The 22,929-nt window shown below is 38.4% G+C and overlaps 1 protein-coding gene across 1 annotated transcript; it reads left to right on the plus strand.

Moving 5' to 3' along the window:
* The first annotated feature begins 909 nt into the window (after positions 1-909).
* On the plus strand, positions 910-22,189 carry LOC116699507 (protein APCDD1). Its single transcript, XM_032532132.1, has 5 exons — positions 910-1,326; positions 8,477-8,663; positions 10,432-10,957; positions 18,530-18,851; positions 20,189-22,189. The coding sequence occupies exons 1-5, from the start codon at positions 1,287-1,289 to the stop codon at positions 20,650-20,652; spliced, it is 1,539 nt and encodes a 512-aa protein (XP_032388023.1). The 5' UTR covers positions 910-1,286; the 3' UTR covers positions 20,653-22,189.
* Positions 22,190-22,929: the final 740 nt, after the last annotated feature.

Genomic DNA, 22,929 nt, shown 5'->3' on the forward strand with positions numbered 1-22,929 from the left:
GTATAATTTGAGGGCAAACATTTGCAGCATTCACCATGAATGACAACAAGCAAGATGCTGGACACAAATGAGAACTCAACAGTAAAGGCTCAGAGTGGTCCCAGAACATTGTTACCCCTAATTAATCCCAAATAACTCAAGTGAGTGAGTACAACAAGTTTACATTTGAACATGTTTGAGCCCATGTACATTTGGTTCAGTTTCAGCTGGACTAATCTGATTGTGTGCTCCAAGTTGCCTTTCAGCCTTCCATTTTATTTTCATTTCATTCATTGCAAACAATCCAATCAAAAATGCCTCAGATATTCTGGTTATGGGCTGTTCTGATTGGGACATAATTGTGGTACTCAATGCATCGTTAGTGGTTTTAGTCCTACTGCTACAATTGTGTTATGGAAGGCTATTATACTCTTTTGGTATGAGAACATGATTTTATCAAGAATTTGCTTTAAAATTAAACTACTAACATTAAAAAAACATCATGAAAGGTGTAAATAGGTAAAATTCTTTACTGCAAAAAATGTCAGTCTGATGTTAAAATCTTGTTTTCTTCAAAACCCAGTAAAACAATGTTCATGGGGTAAAGGAATTTTGTTTCAATTTAGTTTTCAAATTTGGAGATTTTGCTTGTTTACTCTTATTTCTTATCTTTTTTTAATGTTAAAACGATGTAGATTTGGCATATGATGTTGATGGTGTTTTGCAAGTTTGCATAAGTTAGCCTAAAAGAGAAATTCTCTGAAATTATTTGAATTAATTTGAAGACGTTGAAGACTTCTCCGGGTTCAACAGTTGACCAACACACCTTGTGTACATGTGCTATTTTTTACAGTGTGCACCTAACGGGACAAAACGCCAACACACTCCACGCCCCTAAAATTGCTACAGAGGCGTGGGGGGGGGAGTCGAGTCTTTGAACACAAGTAGGCCTGCAAACATCCTCCAGGACGCACGGACGGAGGACGTGCGTAATAGTAACCGAGCTGCTTTATGTCAACTGTGAACAACAGCGTTGAATTCCGTTAGCGAGTCCAGGCGTACAGTTGGGACTTTCCTTCGTTTTCTAGGTGCTGTTCAGCAGGTAAGCTACAGCGGGGGTTTTATTCGCTGTAGCGATCCGGAGGCGTGTTACCTTATGATGCTCGGATATCTCAGAAGTGTATGCTCCCCGTGTTGGATACATAATGCAAGGATTTGTGTCGGACTAAACAAGGACGCTGTGTAAAGGAAAACCCGAACTCCCCAGTGTGACCAGTGACGCTTGTTTGAGTCCTCCAAAGTGCGGAATGGGGCCGTCATCTACACTGCTGATTGTTGCTTTTCTGGGTAAGAAACATTTATATGAATTGACTGTGGAGTGGGGAGGTTTGAGTGAAAAACATGTTTGATTCCACGTGTGCATAGAAAACAAACTGCATAAACAGCCTATGAAAGAAGCCCTGTTGCATGAAGAGCGATTAGATCTTCGAAATTACTTATGTATTTTTTTTTAAATGTAAAAAATCCATTGGATTTTAAAGTTTTCTTCTTCGTATTTGAAGCTTTTATGTCAGACAGGAACCTGACATGCCCTTCTTCACTTCAGCACACCTGTTTACCATCGTGGATGTGTGTTGGTGTCAAACAGGACTGATGGTAATAATATTTTCTAGATAAGTTATCCCTGATGCCACAGTGATGAACATGTGGCTAGAAAGCAATAAAAAGCTTCCCTGGGGCTGCTTGGCAGATGAAAGCACTGGCACAGTTAAGAGCCACTTAAAACATCCATTCCTGATGAAAACCTGTCTGAGCAGCAGAGGATAATGGGACTGCAGATGACCCAATCCATCTGCTGGCAGTGACAGTGGAAGGCAACATTTGGCTGCAACTTCAAATGAATGGGTTGAGATAAAACGATATTTTGGAGTCCACTTCTCACAAAGTGTGTTTAAGTAAATCTAACGTCCAATTAAGTGGTGTGTTACTGCAGCCTTTCGTAGTGGCAATGAAAATGTCCTGTCACACTAGATTAGCTTGTGATGTAAATGTACAGGAGAAAACCTCAGAGAGAACTTTGGAGTATTTTAAAAAAATTATTTCAAAGAAACATGGAACAGCTGCCTGTACTTCACCTTTTGACTGCTATGAATCTAATGAGACTTCTGCTGTGCCTCAATAGGGTCTTAAGTTTTATTACACCTGTAAATATTCAGAAATTTTCAAAATATAAGAGAACTGTTAAACTCAAGTAATTGCTTATTCTACAACTTTTTAGGTTTATCTTGATGTTGAATTGAGAAAAAGTGAAGATATGTGTGAGTCTCTTTCAAATAATGGTGATTGTCAGTGCAGGAACCAGACAAAATGGCAAACTGTAACAGCAATAATAGAAAAAAACACTTAATAAATAAAATAAGCCATTTACGGTTTTAATCACAAGTACAAACTTCAACTCGACTGATATAAGGCTGAAACTGATATTGATAATAAAAAAGGAAGTCTGAAAATTATAAATCAGCAACACCTAACAAAACCATTTAGAAATACACACTAAAATGTTTGGTGATTTGAAGGAGCAACTGTTGAAAATACATAAAATGTATGTGCTGAGTTTGTTTGCACACACACTATAAAGTAGATATGTTATATGTATATATGTTGCATGGTTATAGCTAACACACAAAATATAATACATGAATGGATTTTTTAAAGGATTGTGCTAGTAAGATGAAAAAGGGTTTATAAAATATAATAAACTCCAACATTGTGGTAAAGGTAGTTGATATGTTAAGACGATATTGGCTGATAATAGCCTGCTGATGTCAGTCGGACTCTGTTACAAACACTGCTACAGTTTTGGCTGAATGCTATTTACTACCATGTTTTAGTTGTCCAGCGATCCACTTTGTGATGTGGGAGTTTTCAAAGCAACATGGGACAACTCACAACAGAAATCCAAGTAGTAAGTGCTGTAATTACAGAAGCTTCAGTCAAAAAATAAGCAAAATAATTTTATATCAAGGGAACCATTCTCGGAAATCATGTCAGCACAAGTTTGACAAATGGAGACAAACTGCAGCAACAGACAGAAAGAAACGGGGGTCACAAGTTCAAATAAACCAACAGGGAAAGATGGATGAAAGACAGATGGAGGGGATACAAAGATGCTAATTGTCATGCAGCCCAACATGTCCCACTTTTGTTTTAGTGGTAATTCAGTGGTGGAGGAAAAAGGCCAATTCTTTTTTGACAATGGCAACACAACAGTGGGAGAATGTTCTTCATTCCTGCAAGAAAACAATAATAGTGAAGAATGGAACCATGACAAAACAATTTCACCTCAGTCCATTTAGTAGCTGCTTGAGAACTTTTAATATGACATGTTCTTCCTTAAAAGATGGACTGTGTCATGGAATTTAGGACTTAATGGACTTTAAGGACTTTATTTGTCCATGTTCTTGACCATGGAAACAGAAAGCTCAGTTGCCACAGAAAATAAATGAAAGATAACTGAATGGACTTTGAAATAATACTTAATGGACCCGGTACACACACACAATGCATGACTAACATAGATCATGTGTTAGGCATGCATAGATACACAGATGCATAGATATTTACTACACATTAATTGTGTCATGAAGCTTAAACAATAATTATTTTCAGTTTCTGAAAGTCAAGATGTTTGCCAGATTGATTGCCAGTGTGGACTGTTGGTCCACCACTTTGGTCCAGACTGAAATATTTCAACAATTATTGGATGGATTGAAATTTTGTCCAGACATTTATGGTCCACAGAGGGTGAATCCTAATGACTTTGGGGATCCCCTGACCTTCCCCCTAGTGCCACCATGAGGTTGACAATTTCAACTTTTAGTGAAATGTCTTAACTGCCATGAAATGTTATTCAGACATTTATGTCCCCCACAGGATGAAATGTAATAACATTGGTGATCTATTTACTTAATGAGCTGGCATCATCAGATTAAAATTGCAAATTTGTCAAATACAAAACACCTTAAAAACTACCAATAATAATAATAATAATAATAATAATAATACATTATGCTACAGCCCCACATATCTTCTAGCATGGCTGTAGACTGTTATGCTTATTCTTGTCCAAAGGTGGTGGTGGTGGTTGTTGTTGTTGTTGTTTTCTTTGTTTTTTTTATCCTCTTATTCATCGGTGTACAAATGTAAAACTTAAAAACTGGGACTAGAGCTGGACTTGAATACTACAACACCGGCTTGTCTGACATTTTTCCGGTCTCTTTAAAAGCAGAGTCACACTCATATCTGTTGCATGTTAGCATGCTGATGTTAGCATTTAGCTCAAAGCTCCTTTGAGCTACATTCTTACTGAACTGTGAGCATGGCTGTAGACTCTTATTAGCCATCAAAAACTACATTTTGTTACTTCATTTATATATATATATATATATATATATATATATATATATATATATATATATATATATATATATATAATATATATTCCCTCTGAAATCCAGTGATCCCTACTCAAGTTAGTCCCTTCTTTAAAATGTTAGTTTCACCACCCCCTTTAAGTCGTACATGGTCACTGCCAAATGCTAAGATGACACAAAGAACAGTCCATTCTTTGGTCTCTGCTCCGGCACTTCTGGATGTTTCTGTTCCCATAAACGATGGTGAGTCTCTCTACTTGTCAGGGGTCCCAGTGCTGTTACCTCACTGGTGGGATCAGGCCAACTGGAAATGTTTTCTGTGGTTTGGGGTTCTGAGAGTTTTGTGGGCACTTTGATTTTGATAGAGAGCAGCAGTTTAGGAAAGCAACTGCAGCGAGGGACCGGAGAGGGTTTGAGTCGAGTCGATCTGATTATTGTCTTAAATGTGTGGATTTTTTAATTTTTTTTTAAAGAAAGCCATTGGAAGAAACTCACACATTCAATTCTCATTAAATGTGTAGAAGTTGTATGACGCTTCCCCCTAAAAAGGGATTTAAACATAGGCTACACATAACCTATTTTTTGTGATTGAACTATTTGTCATTTTTTAACAAAACATACAACATTAAAGTACAACACCCACAGTAACATATAAAGAATAAAAACAGATGTTCGTGCGATTGAAACAACCTCAACAGCTGAGTGTGTTTCATAGATGGGAATCAGCTGGGATTGATCTATTTGCATAGCTTCAATCAGCTGTTTGAAAAGTTAGCAACGCAGCCTCTCGGGTAACAAATGCTGCTAAACTCATATTTCCAAAATTTTGAACATATAGTCCCATTCAACCACATCAAACTCCTTTTTGGCCTTAAAGGAAATAGCTATTGACGATTGCTCATCAGCTACAGACCATACAATATTAATAAGGTGCCTTATATTATCTGACAAGCTACGCCCCATATAAACTTCATATGGTTTGAGAAAGTACTTATTGGACTTTAACTTATCATTGCACTTACAATATTGAGTCTAGCTGTCCTCAGTTTAGGTAATCCTGTATGTCTAATCTCCGGTTTTTCCTGCATCCACCGTGTGAGTTAGTGTGTGTGCGGCCCTGAGCCCACATAAAACATGTATCAGATTAAAAGTATAAAACTCATCAAAAATATGTACTGAGGTAAAAGTGTAAGTAGGAGAACAAAATAATACTCCAGTTGAGTACAGAGAGAGCCTTTTACTACTTAAAGAATTTTTTTAAACATTAATATGCGTTCCCCCAGCCTGCCCATAACCCCCCTGTGGCTAGAAATGGTGATAGGTGTAATCCGAGCCCTGGGTGTCCTGCTCTGCCTTTGGGAAAGGGAAAGCTCAGATGGGCCGATCTGGAATCATGCTTTTTATGAGGTCATAAGGGGCAAGGTTACCTCTCCTTTCTCTGCTTTGCCCGCCCAGAGAATTTGGCCCACCCATGAGAGAGAGACATCATGGCTTTCAAACAAGCAAAGTGGCAGTTGGTCAAGGCCACAACCCCCCCTCTTTCTACAGAAATTGTGGAAGCTGATTCCCTTTGTTTGATGTATCTTACAAGTTGTTTCCTGCTTTGTCTCCTGAGTCAAAATGTTGTCTGGCCCTGAATAAATTGAATTCAACTTTGTGAGATAGAATTTGGGGATTTTAATTGAGACAGGTTTCTCAGGTCATGCTGTGCCATTCTTCTTTTAATCTCTGTTTCAGCATGTTTGATTTTGCTTTCTAATTCTAAAGGTGATTTATGACTATTTCTCTTACAGAATGAAGCATTGGTATAATGTGCCCCCTGGTCACTGCCTATTAAGACCTCCAGTGCCACCCCTAAAGACAACACTGAGGACCAATTGATTGCCAAGTAATCTTTTAGCTCAGATCTAAGCCACGCTATATTTTCTGGCTCCTGCAAAGCTTTATTTACTCTAATAAAGCTTGTGTTACATTATTACATTATATGATATTCTCAGAAAGCCATGACTTGATGCTAAACAAGTCTGATGCAGCTTACTCTGGGTCAGGTCTGTTTTCACATCAAATCAAACCGCTTAACATCAGATACAGAAACCTTTTCCCCCATCCGTTATCAAAAACAGCAAAATAACATGATCGATGATGAGCGTTCCTTTTTAAAAATTACGTCTTTTGAAGTGAGGAGTAAGGAATTTGTTTGGAAGCTGGGAAGGACAATTGAATAGATATTCAGTATACTATCTGTTGACAAGGGCATACATTACCCAGAATCCCTAGAAAGCTGCAACCGAACCTCAGAGGGTTTATTTGCTTCCTGTGTTTTCCGTATATCCACATTTGAGAAGCTGAGTATTGAATAAGCTGGTATGTTTACTTAATTTTCTTTTGATGTTCTGGTTCATTAATTGATGCACTATTTTGATGTTAGAAAAAATAATTAAATTAATATGTTCATCGTCCAGTTCTTGTTGTGTGTTTTGTTAGTATTTTTAACAATACTCTTTATACGTTGCCTTGGGGAATAAATACAGTTGTTTTCTGTATCTAATGCATGCATACAAGCTGTATTTTGATGGCACATTTTTTTTAATTGCTTGAAATTCACCTGAGGTACGGAAACTTCAGTGAAGTAAAAGTGTGTTTGCGTTACACATCTCACTAGGCTCCCTTTTAAATTTACACACTGGTAGCTTCTGCTCTTCTCATTGTAAAAACAAACTGGAATGGGCTTTTTTTGCCCCGAAAAAAGGCTTCACGCATAAATAAACACACACACACACACACACACACAGAGTAAACTGTAAAGCCTTTTCTTAGATTATTTTTAACACCGCTTTAGCCAGCAGCATTAGTAATGCCACCAGCTGAGTCTGGAGATCAAGTCTCCCCACTGTCCAGTGTTTCCACTGAGCAGCGCTGTGATATGGTGATTTACACACATGCCTGGGCTAACACACATAAGAGCTGCCTCGCTGGGTGTAAAACAACTGGATGGAGCTTTGTTCTTCATGGAGCTTTTTGCTTTGTTTAATCAGTTTTTTTCTGTCTCCCTTAGTGTTACTAGTTTCAAATTAAAAACAGAGAGGCAACCACAGCTGCATTCCATGGCATTAAATGATATTGCCATGTGAGTTGGGTCCAAATAGAAAGAATCAAAAAGCAAGTCTTCATGTTTCAAGGTAGATTTTGGTGAGAGTTGAGTATTATATGGACTCAATCCTTGCTGGACTGTGAGCTTCAAGGCTCTTCTTTGGCTTCAGGCTTTGAAAATGTTTTAATTTCCGATATTTTATCCTCTTAAGCTCAGCCCATTGTTAAAAGTATTGCTTTTTCATGTGGCGCATCGAGGGTATGCGGACGGGGTGGGTTTACATCTCAGGGCTGCATTTGTCTATTTCTTTTTTCTTTTGAAGATTTTTTGGGGCATTTCAGTTTTTATGCTAGATATGAAATTGTCACAGGTTGGACTCAAACCCTTGACCTTCTGCATCGAGGCATATACACATAACTTTTTGTTTGTAGCTGGATTTCAGAGTCTGTTTTAGTTTGTTCAAGTCGGCTGTGGTAGCAGAAAGCCACATTGCTTTTTCCTTACGTTTTCAGCTAATATTAACCCATAAGACTGCACTCATACCAGGTGTTGCAGCTGATAAAGCCCTGTAATCTCTGTGTGATGACATGAGTTAAAATGACTACATAAAAGCCTCTAAACACTTCAAAAAAGCCCGGCTGATTGAATAAGCAGAGTGAAAACATGAGAGAGAAACTTCAAATAGAAAAAGACGTCTTGTTAGTTTGATTTAAGTGTAGTTCACTTTATGAGTTGTCTTAAAAGCAGTTGTCATTTATTAGGATGCAAAGATCTGAAAGAAAGAATGTCTGCCAATAAACTCATTCTTTAGTGGTTTATCCAACAATATCCTCAACAAGGCAAATGTCTGTCAAACTTTGTGCTAAATGGCACTCTTCTTTTTTTCCTCCACACAATCATGCCAAAAAGATGGGAAGTAAATAAATAAAGGTAACTCTCACCTGGGTTTCTGGTGTCCTTATTGTTCCTGCAGGCTGGGCTGAAGGTGGTTCATCTCTTCACTACTCAGATGGTCGATCCAGTCGTCTCTCTCTGGAGAAAACCTTTGGCCGGTCAGTCAAAGACTCCCAATGTCAACACATGTTGAAGCACCTTCACAATGGCGCCCGAATCGCTGTACAGATGCCTCCCAACGTAGAGGGTCACTGGGTGTCCACAAGGTAAACAACTAGACGTATGGTCTTATGTTTTCACATACAATGCAACTATCCCAATAGGTTTAAACAATGGCATTAAAACATGACTGCTTTTTTTTCTGAAAATCTTTATTTTAAAGATTGGTTTCTTATTTTTCAAGTAGCGATTAGTTACTTCATGCCCGTACAGTAAGAAAATAAACTTGCAAGGTTTTTTTGTCCTGTCAGTCTGTTTTACTTTTTTTGTCATAGGTTTATACTATTTCTGTGAGCACCAAAATCCTTTGTTAGTGCATTTGTCGCATTTCATTGTCATCTGCTGTACACAGGTTTTTTGTTTTTTGTTTTTTTTAATGATCAAATTCACATCATCCTATCCTAAAAATCATTAGTTTGTAAAAGAAATGCTTGGCATCCGCTAAATCATAAACCCTGAATTTCTGAGTGTAAGGCTTGGCAGTGATGGAAGGAGAATCTTCCCCTGACCTATATTTTCATAACTCCAACAAGCAGTTCAGGTTGGTTTTGGTGAGGTTGTGAAAACTAAATTAAAAAAAAAAAAAAACACAAACTTTTTCTGAAGAATATAAAGAGATCCATAAGTCACCAAAAGAAAAGTAAGGTTACGCCCACGGTTGTCAGAGAAGCAAGCTTCAAGCAGGCGTGCAACTGAACTGAACTCAACAATGAACTCCCCTTCAGGAAGCTCCTCCTTCCAGCAAAGTTAGTCCATAATCAATTAAGACAAACATTTCTATGTAAAAACAACTATTTCTAAATCATTATTCTGAATGTCCTAACACAAAAATATAAAAAGTCTAGATTGTTTAGGGTACTTAAAAACTATAACCTAAAACCACGAAAACACCCCTCTGTACTCTACTTAATGGTACAGTCTGAGTTCCCCTACTATAAAGCCCATTGAAGCTCTCAGTTTGGTAGTTTGGACCCCGGACCAGCAGGTACCGATGGGACTTCATGCACCAAACATCTTTTCAATTGAAGTAACACAACCAGTAAATGAATGTGAATAGAATATATTAATCAATTTGGTGGTTATTTTAATGAAGAATATGAATGACTATGCATACTGAAATGACCAGATATTATTTATGTTAGTAGGTTAATGTTAGCATGTTAACGTCATACCAACATGTGCTTTTTATGCTAGCATAACTCAGGCCTCAGGGCTACACAACTTAACACAACAAGGACTACATTTTCCAGTTAATTCCCTGCTGGCATCTGCATTACCACACAAACTGAACTTTGAGACTCCAAAAAAGTGGATTAAAAGTTTACAGTAACGGCTTGCAGTGACCTTAACATTTCAAGTCTCTGCAAATTGATCTAGCTAACGTTAATATTATGGACTGAACTATAACCCATGGCTGCTGAGAAGGTAGAAACAAAAACATGGTAAACAAGATAACGTTATATGTCCCTCAAACAATACATGTTCTCTGCACCATATTTAAGTTCCTAATATAATGCCAAATAAAAACTTGTAGACCTTATTTTAAATTTAAACCGTATCTTACATATGAGAGTAGTACAAATACATGTTGTGGAAGAAAATGCACTTGTGATAAAGTTTGAAGACCCTTTAAACAGCAGCTTGTCTAAAATATATAGTGTAAAGGCAGGCACCGCAAAAGAAACAAAGAAAGCGCTTGCTGCACACTAAAACACTTGGCTCTGAACCAACTTAAAACTTCTTGGTATTTACTTAAACCTTTTCTGCACGTGGCTTTGCATGGTGTTTATCTGGAACCTCTGTTTTCTGTTACAGCTGTGAGGTGAGACCTGGCCCGGAGTTTCTGACACGCTCCTACAGTTTCTACTCCAACAACAGCTTTGAGGCTCACCAGTTCTACTACGAGGACAACCACTGCACCAAACCCACCTACACTCTGGTGATCCGGGGTCGCCTGCGCCTACGTCAGGCCTCCTGGATCATTCGCGGCGGTACAGAGGCAGAGTACCACCTCCAACGGGTCCAAATGGTTTGTCACACAGCCACTGTGGCCAAAGAGCTCAGCCAGAGGCTCAACCGCAGCTGCAGAGGGGCCGTTAAGGGCCCCTGGGAACCTGGAGTGATCTACTCGCTGTGGAACGAGGAGGGCGGCTACGACTGCTCCAGGGAGCTTAACTTTGCCATGCATGAGCTGCAGCTGCTGAGGGTGGAGAAGCAGTACCTGCATCACAACCTGGATCACCTGGTTGAGGAGCTGTTTTTAGGAGACATTCACACGGAGCCTTCCCAGAGGCTGTATTACAAGCCGTCCAGCTACCAAACCGCCCTGCAAAACGCCAAGGTATGTCCCAAATGATCATATCCCAATTAGGGTTTAGAGGGATGAGGTGGAAATGTGGCTGAGGAGTCTTCGTAGAACAAAAATATTGGTTTGTCTAGACTTGCTAAAATTCTGTAAATTACTAGTTCCCTGTCAAGGGATCACAACATAATTGTAAGGAGTCTTGAGGTGACAAAGTAGAAAACAAGAAAAAAACTGAATTGTGCCACTGCAGACTTACCAGTAACCACTAGTACTGCAACCAGGATGAGAACTTTTCCTTTCTGCTGCGTTTTGTCTTTGTCGTAATGCACGTCCAAGCTTGAGGTAGAGTTTTGTTTTCTGTCCTGAGCATGCAGCTCTGTGGAGAACCTCTGCCGAACTCAACTCCCACTGTGTCGACCCTCCACACCGCAAAGACCACACACACCAGCTAGAGCACGAACTGACCTTTAGAACAGTGTTCTTTTACAAGGGTTTATGTTAAGCATAGCCTACGCAATGCTGTAAAGAAACCTGGGTATAATACAATATGAAAGTTTACTACTTCTTATAAATAAGTTAATAAATAAAAATATACATATATCCACCGCTCTTGTAACTTATAAACAAAAAGTAGTACACTTTCATATTGTATTTTACCCGGGTTTCATATATATATATATAGTGTGTGTGTGTGTGTGTGTGTGTGTGTGTGTGTGTGTGTGTGGTGTGTGTGTGTGTGTGTGTGTGTGTGTGTGTGTGTGTGTGTGTGTGTGTGTGTGTGTGTGTGTGTGTGTGTGTGTGTGTGTGTGTGTGTGTGTGTGTGTGTGTGTGTGTGTGTGTGTGTGTGTGTTGAACAAGTGTAGAAGCAGGACAGTCAAGTTGTAATTTTTGTTGTGATTGACAACTTAACATACAATCTGAGTTACGTGGCATTAAACTCCTTCGTCTGCATCAACAAACCACCCTCTAAGACAAATCTGATTTAGGATCAGTGTGGATGTCAAAAATCTTGCCCTTTCACACTAAACATTTGCACTGGTAGAAACCAGAAACTATGTTCTTACTGACTTCATCTCCAGAATCTATCCTCAAGAAAGAGCCCTTTCTTTCCTCTGCTGTGCTCGGATGTAATTTCTCTATTTACACTGCTGAACAACAGTTCCCCACTGGGTGAAACCCTAGAGTTATGTTTTCACTGTCACCCTCCACAGAGATTACAATGAAATCCTGTTCGGGGCGGCTGTCTAAACAAACGTCCATTTGTACGGGGATGATGGGGCTTGGTGTTGCTGATCAGAATGTAAACAGTGTGTGGAGTGAGGATCTCTGATCAGAAGAGCTCCCCTGTCGTGCTGTAATGACCAGAGCGGCTCTCCTTAAGCCCCTCCAGACTGCTGAGGCGCAATATAAAACCTGGCCTATCTCTGGGTGCGATCAACATGTGGTATTCCTAGAATTTGGAATCATGCGGCCATATGAGTTATTCCAGCAAGCACATACCCGGTCTGATTTCATGCATGCCTGAGGCTCAAATGAAAGTGTTACATGTGCTCTTTTTCTACTCATTTTTTGTGAATAAGAAGGAAGGCGGGGTATTGGGCAAGCTTGGATTCACTTTCAGGTGCACTTCCAAAGAGTCAAACATAATTACAGCATTGCCTCAATGGGTCAGCTCACCAAAATTGCAGATAAACATATTCCTCACTTACCTGTAGCAGTATCTAACCATGCAGATAATTTTGATTTTACTTGCCGGGACTTTGAGAGATCAGTTTTTCTGCTGGCACCCAAATATAATGGAAGTGAATGGAGTTCTGAATATTGTGCTTACAGCATTGAAACATTACATTTACATAATTCAACAGCAATATCTCTTTTAAGAAACAGTGTCTGTGGTTACTGTACATAATCCGCAGAACACGGTTAAGAATTCATAGAGATGGTGGTCCTCTGCAGGATGTTGTTCCAATATTAACTTTTCTGTGTTCTTTGGAGTAACTGGGACATTGTTTCTAATGGCATTATGCTGTTGTAATCCTTATTTTAGTGGTTAAATTTCTATGTTCAATGTAATCAGCTTATTGTTATGTTTTTTACAACCGGCAACTTTACTGTTTTAATTCACTCTCAGTGCTCTTATCAACCTCATCATAAAGTTAGGACCAACCTGCTGTACGTTAGGTGCCTTGCCACAAACGGCAGACAGACAAAAAGTCAGAGACTATCTGTTGAATATAGTGGAGCATTTAGCAGCTACAGAGACAGATATTTTCCTCAGGAGTTGGTGGAGTGAAAACCCGCTAATTAGGAGGGTGTGCGTATTGGTGAAAAGGCTTTGTACAATGTATTTCCACATATGCAGTAGAACTCTTGCCTGGAAAGCCCTGACAAATTTCGGCATATTTGAGATTGGCTCTGCAAGTCAGTCTGGCCAAGAGCCCATTCAAGCCCATTTCCAGTTTTTCTTGAAGCCGGCTTTACACGATGACAATAGCACAGCGACAGCGAGCAGCTTTTCGTTTACATCCAACATGATGGCCACCAAAGACTATCCAATTGCGCCCAGTGACGCCCCTTTGGGAATGGGCTGTAAAATGAAGCTTGCCCAGACCAACTCTGTTACAACTGAGAAGGGTCTGGTGTTAACCAGGTTAGTAGAACTCCCCAAGACTTGTAAACAGACTTGGCTTTGTAAAATCGGTGAAGTTCCACTTTAAATTCATTAAGTGGCTACAAACAACATTGCAAATTAATAGTATATTGTTTCATGTCTGCTAAAACTGTATAGAGGCAACTGTTTGCTAGCATGAGCTTTAAATTAGTGTATATAAGCAACCAAAATTAAAAAGAATTTCAGCTCCATGGTGTGGGTTTTGTAAATTTCCAAAAGCAGTTTTATCACAACCTCAGCACATAGATCCAAAATGATCTGCTTGGCTAGATCCTTAGGTAAGTGAGATAATATAATGTTTTGTAATATGGGTGAACCATTTGATAATTTGCTTCTAGAATACAATCCTGGATTATAAGCATTTTTTGAACATCGTGACTCATTTTATAGCTACAATTCTGGGCCCCATTGGTCTCTACTGTGCACATACAGTAAATTAGGTGTTAAATTCTATACTTTTTTTTTTTTTTGGTGAAATGCCTCACTCCTTCCTACACAAAAAGCACTAAAGCCGACCATCTCTTGAGGTTGTAATGGTTTCTTTTCCTGGACTTTTATTACTATTAATCTTAAGTGGTATAGCCCAGAGCTGGTCCCATTCCAGAACAGCAAATGCTGGTGCCAGCATGTGGATCTCAGTAGTGATGCAAGAGCAAGGCAGCAGACATTTGTTTCTTTTGTTTCTAATTAGTTTTTTTCCTCCATTTTCTGTCGCCTGGCTCACTGCTGCATCACCAAAGTAGAGTAATAATGATGCCTGTTAGTAATGGTTCTGTGTTTTCAGATTGTTATTGTTGGTAAAGCGCTTCGCTTCGGAGTTTGGTTTATGATTTGTTGTCTTTTGCTATTTCTTTGTGAGCCTGGAAAGTGGGATCTTTGAAGTACATTTAAAACTTGTGCAATAAAGCCAAGACTCTTATGAGTTCCGAGGAAGTCATACAGGAGAGATGCTGGTCTGGCTCTAAGGATGCCAACATAGAAACACATGGGTGTAGTCTGTAGTGAAAGTTACTTAAGTAAAAGTACTAATACTACATTATGAAAATACTCCAAGTAAAAGTCTTGCATTCAAAACCTTTCTTATGTAAAAGCATGAATTGTCAGTAAAATGTACTTAAAGTCTTAAATGTATTTGTGCAGTAAAATGTACCCAGTCAGTGTTTACTATATGATGTTTCTGGATTAATATTACTGCTGCATTGGTGTGTATGTTTCATTATACTCCCGTTTAAACTCCTTTATATTTACACTGTTGGGTAGTTTAATCTACAGCAATGCATTATTTTCTATAAGATCATATTTTTTATAGTTTGTAGTGTCACTGTCCTGTGAGAACCACGTATCTCTTAAAAAGTCAACTTGCCTTGGTGTCAGAATAACAGCCCCGGTGTCAGCTTTGTGATGATAATCCAGATGATCCACGAGGCTTTTTTAAAAAGTTTTATGTATCTTAAAAAGTAGGATCATTTTCTCAGCCCATAAAGGCCTACTTCAGATTATCACAAACATTCATTATCACAACATCAAAATACTGTGTTACTTTACATCTGGAGATAAATGGTTTTCTCTGGTCTTGGACAAAAACTTATATGTAAAGTAACTAAAGCTGTCAGACAAATGTAATACAGTAAAAAGTACAATATTTAGTATAAAAGTAAAGTACGAGTACCTTTTTTAAATTTGTACTCAAGTACAGTACTTGAGTAAATGAAGTTACGTTCCACCACTGGGTGTAGTGTCGATAATATAACCAAGATGTGTTTTTAAACCTGACGTGTATTAGGTTCCTTGTAAAATGTTTTCATCATCATCTTTCCCTGAACTATGTCCCCAAAATTCCCAAATGAAACATGGCTGCCAAACAAAGTGCAATTCAGTTTTAATTCTCCTTTGATCTACTGTGGCTTTTATTGTACCTCCTTTGTACGTTTGTCAGACAAATGTGGCTGCCAAATGTAGTAGTGAAAAATGAATGAATAAATGTAAATTATATGAAGAAAGGGCAATTACTGTAAATCCTTCCTTATTTTCTATTTTTTTTTCTTCAATTTCAGTAAGGATATAAAAGCTTTACTTCTAGCAACAACAACAAAAAGACAGACTCCTACAAATGTATTTTGCTGTTCAAATGTAAAGTTCTAAAAGTTTACTGAGAGCAGCTTGTCCTTGCTCTCACCACTCAGATTGAGAATAGTGTGTTATGGCATCACTTTCTTTTATTGGATGTGAGGTCAGTTTCAACTTTAGTCGATCCCTTTTAGAGCTGAAACATTTAGATGGTTAAAACATTATTCTGTTTTCTCAATTCCTGGTCATTTTACACATCCATTTTTGCACGGATTAAACAAAGAAGTAATAACGTGTTTATTAATAAGCTTTAGAGGTGCTGGTAGACTGATTTTGTTACCTTTTGGAGAGAGCCAGGTTAGCAGTTACCCCCTGTTTCCAGTCTTTATGCTAAGCTAAACTAAGAGCTGCTGGCTGTAGCCTGATTTTTATTCTACAGACATGGGAGTGATATCAAACGTCTTATCTAGCTCTCTTATTATATGATATTTAGACAAACGCTGTAGAGAAAATTGGTTGAATCTGTATTTCTTGTGTGAAGTTAGTAGTCTTTCAGCCTTGGTTTAGTTTCACATGGTTTGTGAAAAATGTCTCAGTTGAAGAACCATCCAGTAAAAGCCGTAATTTGTATTTGAAGCATTCTTTTAAATGTTTGAGATAAGTACAGTGTCACAACAGTAAAACTTTGTATGATCAACCTGGGAATAATTGTAAAAACACGGAGTTGTGTAAAGCGTGCCTAAGGTTGTCACACTGAGTCAGCTGTGGTAATTACTGCTTGACTACAACCCTGAATAACAAAATGCAGCACTCAAGGGTGTAAATTCCACTGGGCATGTTTAATTAAACATGTTTAATGATTTGAAATCATTTAATCTGTTTTAGTTTATAGAATTAAGAGACTACAATTGATCATCAAAGAGGATAGTGAAGCCTACTGCTCCTTTTTAGTAAAGGTGCAAATACAACATTATCTATCAAAGTATTTGGTACCTGTAGAGGAAACTAACAATGATTTGAAAAGGGTTTCAACACAAAAGTTTATGTGGTAGTTTTAGTAATACATATACAATGTTATATATTGTATGTTTCCTTTTTTATTAGGAAACATATATATATATATATATATATATATATATAACATAAATGTTTTTCAATATAAACCCACACACAAAACACATTTTAACTATTTATTGCCTTAGATGAGCAGTGTACCATGAAATAGGTGGGAGATGAGTACCCATAGAAGGAAGATGTAGGTCCATAGTCGGGCCTTTCCTCCCCCCCCCCCCCCCCCCCCCCCGCTCAGACAGACTGTGTTTTTATGGCTTAAGGTTCCTGCAGATCTGGAACATGTTTTCCACACCTGCAGCAGAAACTCTCCCACTGTCTGCTCTTTTTCTTGTACCCACATATATAAATATATATATGTATGTGTTAAAATATACGTACATACTGTATTTAGTTATTTTTTTTCCCCCTGCTATGAATACATTTCTTACTCCTACACGCAAACACCGATGCAAAAATGCAGTTAAAATACATCACATACAAGAGGCCTCCCCTCCAATCGTCACATTAACCTCTTACTCTGAGGCTGTTATGGAGCTGCACTGGGATTATCTCATCTGTAGGATGAAGTGATACTCCTGTTATTACTCCTTCTTTCAGCTGGACCTGTTCCTTTTGTTTTTGTTTTGTTATCCCATAAATCTCATGTAGACACAATGTTGTCTGGGAAAAGAGTGATTGGGCTGGAGGTTAGGTATTACATTTTGACCACCCTCAAATAACAAAAACTCTACCGCCTCCCTGGAGTTTAGTCTTTGGATAAGATTTTGTGGAATACGGTATGATGAAGGCTTCCATCTTTGAATCCATTAGACCCTCAAGTCTTTTTTGCAGCCAGAGACCCACAGCTGTCCTGTCTCTAAATACTATGATCACATGCTGCTCCCGGTCTCCACGAAACCAGACAGGATATTAATTTTAACATGATCTACGGTCATTTATACACTTTTTTTTTTTTGTCAATATGTGAGAGTGAAGAAAGGACACACAACTGTTCGTAAATAGCATGAAAGTTTAGCTAACTCCGTTTTCACTGACTTCCTATTGTCATGCCTTAAGCTTTACCAGACATGTCTTTTACAGTTTAATGATGTGATCACCATGAGAAAATGTTTGTCTGGCTTCCAACACACAAGAGAGTTGGACTGAAGGAAATAGTTTTTCCGCCTGCACCTCTGAACAGTGGATTTCATGAATAATATTCTAATGATGGATTAAAAAAGCATAAGTAAATTAATTATGAATTTACATACAATGATGTTCAGTTAAGAGTTTGTAAACAGCCTCGAGCAGAATTAATTTACCGCTAAATTTGTTACATTTTTTGTACCTGTGAAAACGTACTTTTACACTACTGTATCGGTTGGAGCCCAAACCAATTATATTTAGCTGATATGAGCTCTTTGCTTATATATTAACTGTATTTGTCGGCCAATTTACTAAGAAATTGCAGTACAAAAAGGCCGTGGGGGGGCATCTTATACGATGCACAATATACAATTATCTTGGATACCAAATTTCAATTTGTGGCATGGGTTTGATCTACTGCTTACAGTAATTTCATAATGACATCTTACAGTTTTTAGTTAAAATGTAACAGAACCTGGTAAATGTAAGACTTTTCTAACAAAGTAATACATTTGCTGATGAAATAAATGAGTTTCTTTTTTAATTTAAACTCCTATTTGTGTTTTAATTGTTAAAATTGTTATTCTAGGTTTAACTTTATTTTTAGTTGTAAATGTATGTATTTTATATCAATATACTAGGCTCACTTTTCCTTTCTCTTTTTTCCCCAGAACCACGACAACGGCTGCATCGCCTGTCGTATCATCTACCGCTCAGATGAGTTCCACCCCCCCATCCTGCCGCCACGGGCCGACCTGACTGTCGGCCTGTACGGTCAGTGGGTGAGCCAACGCTGCGAAGTTCGTCCTGAGGTCCTCTTCCTCACTCGTCACTTCACCTTCCACGACAACAACCACACCTGGGAGGGTAACTACTACCACTACTCTGACCCCGTCTGCAAACTCCCCACCTTCACCATCTACGCCCGCGGCCGCTACAGCAGAGGGCTACACTCCACCCGTGTCATGGGTGGGACAGACTTTGTCTTCAAAGGTAACTGGTTGATTTTTTTCTTTCACAGCTAATGGTTTTCTTTTAATAGTTAAATACCAACAATTGTCAGGAGAGACTATATTTCAAGTGACTAGAAAACAAAATCTTCATTTTTCTGCCTTTTACCTTCTTTCAATGGATGTAAATACTTGTACCCGCACGATCAGTGTGACATACTTAAGGCTGTGTTCCCACTTTTTTGTAAGCTTGTTGCTGCTGTTTCGGCTGCTGTTACGGCTAAAAACAACTTTGGTGAATTTGCTATTTGCCAGAGTCTGTATGTACAGGTTTGGTTGCATTTTGTAACCAAACCCATACAAAGTCAACTCAAACAAATATAGGATTATAGTATAAGATAAAATGAGCTTTCATTCATCCCCAGATGGGAAATGTGGCTGTTGCATCATTTTATATAAGTACAGATAATATATATTATATATTATATAAGTACAGATAAAGAATGCAGTTAAAAAAAATCCCCAGTGGTATATAAAACTAAAATAAGAATAGAAGTAAAATAAAAACCATGTGTGATTGATAGCAACAGAGACTGCAAGTCTAGTGTTTAACAGTGTAAACCAGACTAATATATATATTATTGGTTAATTCAATAAATATAGTATAATATATTTAACACGTATATAAATTTGTTCAACTTCTTCTGGTGATCATGGCAACCATTCTCTCCATTAAAGTTCTGCACTGTAACTGTCTTTTATTATGGTTGATGCAACTATTTCTGTTTGACTTTTCGTGACATAAGTTGATGATTTGCCATTTTGGGAAATAGATGTGTTCACTTTGTTGCTGAGTTACATGATAAGTCTGTACAGTAAATATGTAGCTGGAGTCAGCACCTCTAAAGCGCGCTAGTTAAAATGTAATATCTTGCTTGTTTTAGATACAAAATTCTTGAGTGTATAAACACCAATTTGGAGGACAGGGCATGTGCAGTGATTTCCTGGAGTCACCCTAAGGATGCCAGGCAACCAGTGGAGACTCCAACAACAATCCCACACATAACCCTTAGACAGAGCCATACTAGCTTTTCCCCCATATTTTTAGCAATTGATTCTATCTGCTGTGATAACATAGTGAAATTACTAAAAAGAAGTCCGACAGGGCGAGAAAGTTATGTTGTTGAGTTAAAACCAATAGAAACAATACCAAAATTACAGATAGGCTCCAAGATGTAACAAGCAGCAAAATATTGTTTCACTGACTCATCCGGTTGAAAGCTTAGTCTGTAGCACCAGTAGGCTACATCACTATTCTGTAGGTCATCTAAAACAGGATGTTCAGGATGTAACAAGTCTTCTTGTGTCGTCCTCCTCTAGTGAACCACATGAGAGTAATTCCCATGGACATTGCCACCACCTCCCTACTCAACGTCTTCAATGGTAACGAGTGTGGAGTGCAGGGGTCCTGGCAGGTCGGGGTGGAGCAAGACGTCACTTTAACCAACGGCTGCATGGCATTGGGCATCCGTCTCCCCCACACAGAGTATGAGCTTTTCCGCATGGAGCAGGACGCCCACGGCCGCTACCTACTCTACAACGGCCAGCGTCCCAGCGACGGCTCCAGCCCAGACCGGCCAGAGAAGCGGGCCACCTCCTACCAGATGCCCCTGATGCAGTGCTCGGCAAGCAGCCAGCCGTCAGAGTACAGCAGAAGGGATGACATTGACAGGCCTCTACTGCACCACAACGACTGCACAGGATGGCACAGAGACAGCCAGCAACACGTCACAGTGGCTCTCATCGCATTTGTATCGTTTCTGCTTCTCAGGTGGCAAAGCTAGAGAGCAGTTTGGGTTTCTTCTTTGTTTTGTTTTTACAAAAAGACAAGTGTGGATTGAAAAAACAGACAGCAAAGTAAACTTTCTACTTCTCTCATGTGAAAGAGGATGAAAACTGGTGTCCCTGATCCTCTGAACTCCCACTGAGCTCCCAAAGACTCAACACTGCTGCACCACAGAAACTTTAGCACTTTAGAGCGGAACCAAAGACCAACCTGTCTGTGTTTCCACAAGTATACAAAGATGTCTACATATATCCACACAGACCTAAGAGTATGTTTTATACAGTGTATTTACAGTAAGTACCTATACCACGTCATCTTCAACTGCAGAAAGACACATTAAGCTCCCTGTCTCAAGAAGATGCACTTGTGGATAGTGTCTGTTTGCAGTAAAAGGGAATGACACTACTAATAATATGGCAGTTTCTTTATGTGTTAAAAATCAATTGCTGACATTAGGAGAAACTTATACCAAGAGGATATACATCATGTTACAATAAAGTAAATTCTAAAGAGACATTTTTATTCGCTCACTTGTCATGGAAACTCCATTTTCATTGGGGCTGTTTGAAATAATAATCACACCCAGATTGTGAAACTGCACCTGGAAATTTTGTCTCAATAACTGAATACTTCGGAAACACTGTAAAATTTGAAATAAGACAATATGGATAATGCATATAGAATATAATAGAATTATGTTTTTTGTAATATGAAAATCATATCAAATTATTGCATTTGAATGGTGTTCCATTGTTGTGCTTACATGCACAAATGCCTCACATGTGAAGTAATTTGTGTGTTCAATTTGTTTGGAATCAAACAGCGGTAAAAAATTTGCAAAAATTACTACTATTCCAAAACCTATACTGTAAATGAAAACATTTAATTGTTGCCCAGGCAATTCATAGCTGTAACTGTCTTTCAAAAAACAGGTTTGTTGTAACAGCAAATAGAAGACTGAGGTTTTTGGGGTAAATATTTCCTCCATTTTCAAATACTGTGGTCTAACATTAATTACTGGATGTCTGTAATTGTAACAACAATAGATTCTGGTTACAAATCCCTGAATAGTCATCCATGTCTTATCTGTCCAGATTGTGAAGCTCCTTGAAAAATCTTCCAGTGAGGAATCTTTGAAATGACAGAAAAGTAGATTAGGGCTCTTCGCTCCTCAAGGTTGTTTCTAATTTTGCGAGTTAAACAAATTCAGAATAACTTTTTTATAGGATTAAGTTCATCAGGTGTGGCACAGTATCAGCAACCCTTTAGTATTCCAGTGGGATCTTGATTTTAATATTATGAAGGTCACTGCAATTATCACACTCTGGATGGGGGACTAGTTCTTGTCTGCTCCTACACCAAAAAACTTTCAGATTGTTGAAGGACAAACACATCACAGCATACTCTTTCTGGAATAGTATACTTTAATACAATCAGGTTTTTTTCAGAACAAAGAACCTGTGTTAAACTCTAAGAAATATCTTTTTGTAACTGGATACATGTATGAGATTAAAGGTTTGATACTCTTAAATGTTGATCTATTGTGTACATTTTTAAAATATGTTTTTGTATTGTTGCCTCTTAAACAGTATAATATGTCAAACAGTCCAAGTATATTATGTTGAAAAAAAGTTATGGTATTCTATGTTGAAAAAAAAGTCATAGTATGGTATGTCAAAAAAGTCAAACTATAGCAAATTGAGAAGGGGAAAAAAAAAAAAGTCATAGTATGTCAAAAAAAGTTTTAGTATGTTTGAAAAAGTCATATGTGGAAAAAAGTGATTGTATAGTATGACGAAAAAAGCCTAGAACAGTACGTTGAAAAAAGGTAATATGTTGAAAAAAAAAGTCAGTTTAGCATGTTGACTAAAGTGGAAAAAGTCATAGTATAGTATGTTGAAAAAAAAGTAATAGTAAAGTACAAAAAAATGGAAGAAGCCATAGTACAGTTTTACAAAATCGTATACACTACAGTATAGTACAAAAAATGGAAAAAGTCATACTATATAATTGTCAAGATAGTGGGAAAAAAATTATAGTATGAAAAGAAAAAAAATGGGCCCACCACCTGTGGCAGGATCCAAAGGGGTCGGGTGCGCTGTCACATGGGTGGCAGCAAAGGTCAGGGGCTTCGACGGACCAGACCCAGGCAGCAGAGGCTGGCTCTGGGGACGTGGAATGTCACCTCTCTGTGGGGGAAGGAGCCGGAACTTGTGCGGGAGGTGGAGCACTACCAGTTAGATCTGGTGGGGCTCGCCTCTACGCACAGGTTCTG

The sequence above is a fragment of the Etheostoma spectabile genome, chromosome 12 (genome assembly GCF_008692095.1).
Source record: "Etheostoma spectabile isolate EspeVRDwgs_2016 chromosome 12, UIUC_Espe_1.0, whole genome shotgun sequence".
In the NCBI taxonomy this organism is placed as follows: Eukaryota; Metazoa; Chordata; class Actinopteri; order Perciformes; family Percidae; genus Etheostoma; species Etheostoma spectabile.

What these genes read in the sequence shown, in the direction of transcription:
- LOC116699507 (XM_032532132.1), top strand. Translation starts at nt 1,287, where the DNA reads ATGGGGCCGTCATCTACACTGCTGATTGTTGCTTTTCTGG. An exon ending in GGTCACTGGGTGTCCACAAG is followed by an intron (nt 8,664 to 10,431) that starts GTAAACAACTAG and finishes TTTCTGTTACAG; the next exon opens with CTGTGAGGTGAGACCTGGCC. An exon ending in CCGCCCTGCAAAACGCCAAG is followed by an intron (nt 10,958 to 18,529) that starts GTATGTCCCAAA and finishes TTTTTTCCCCAG; the next exon opens with AACCACGACAACGGCTGCAT.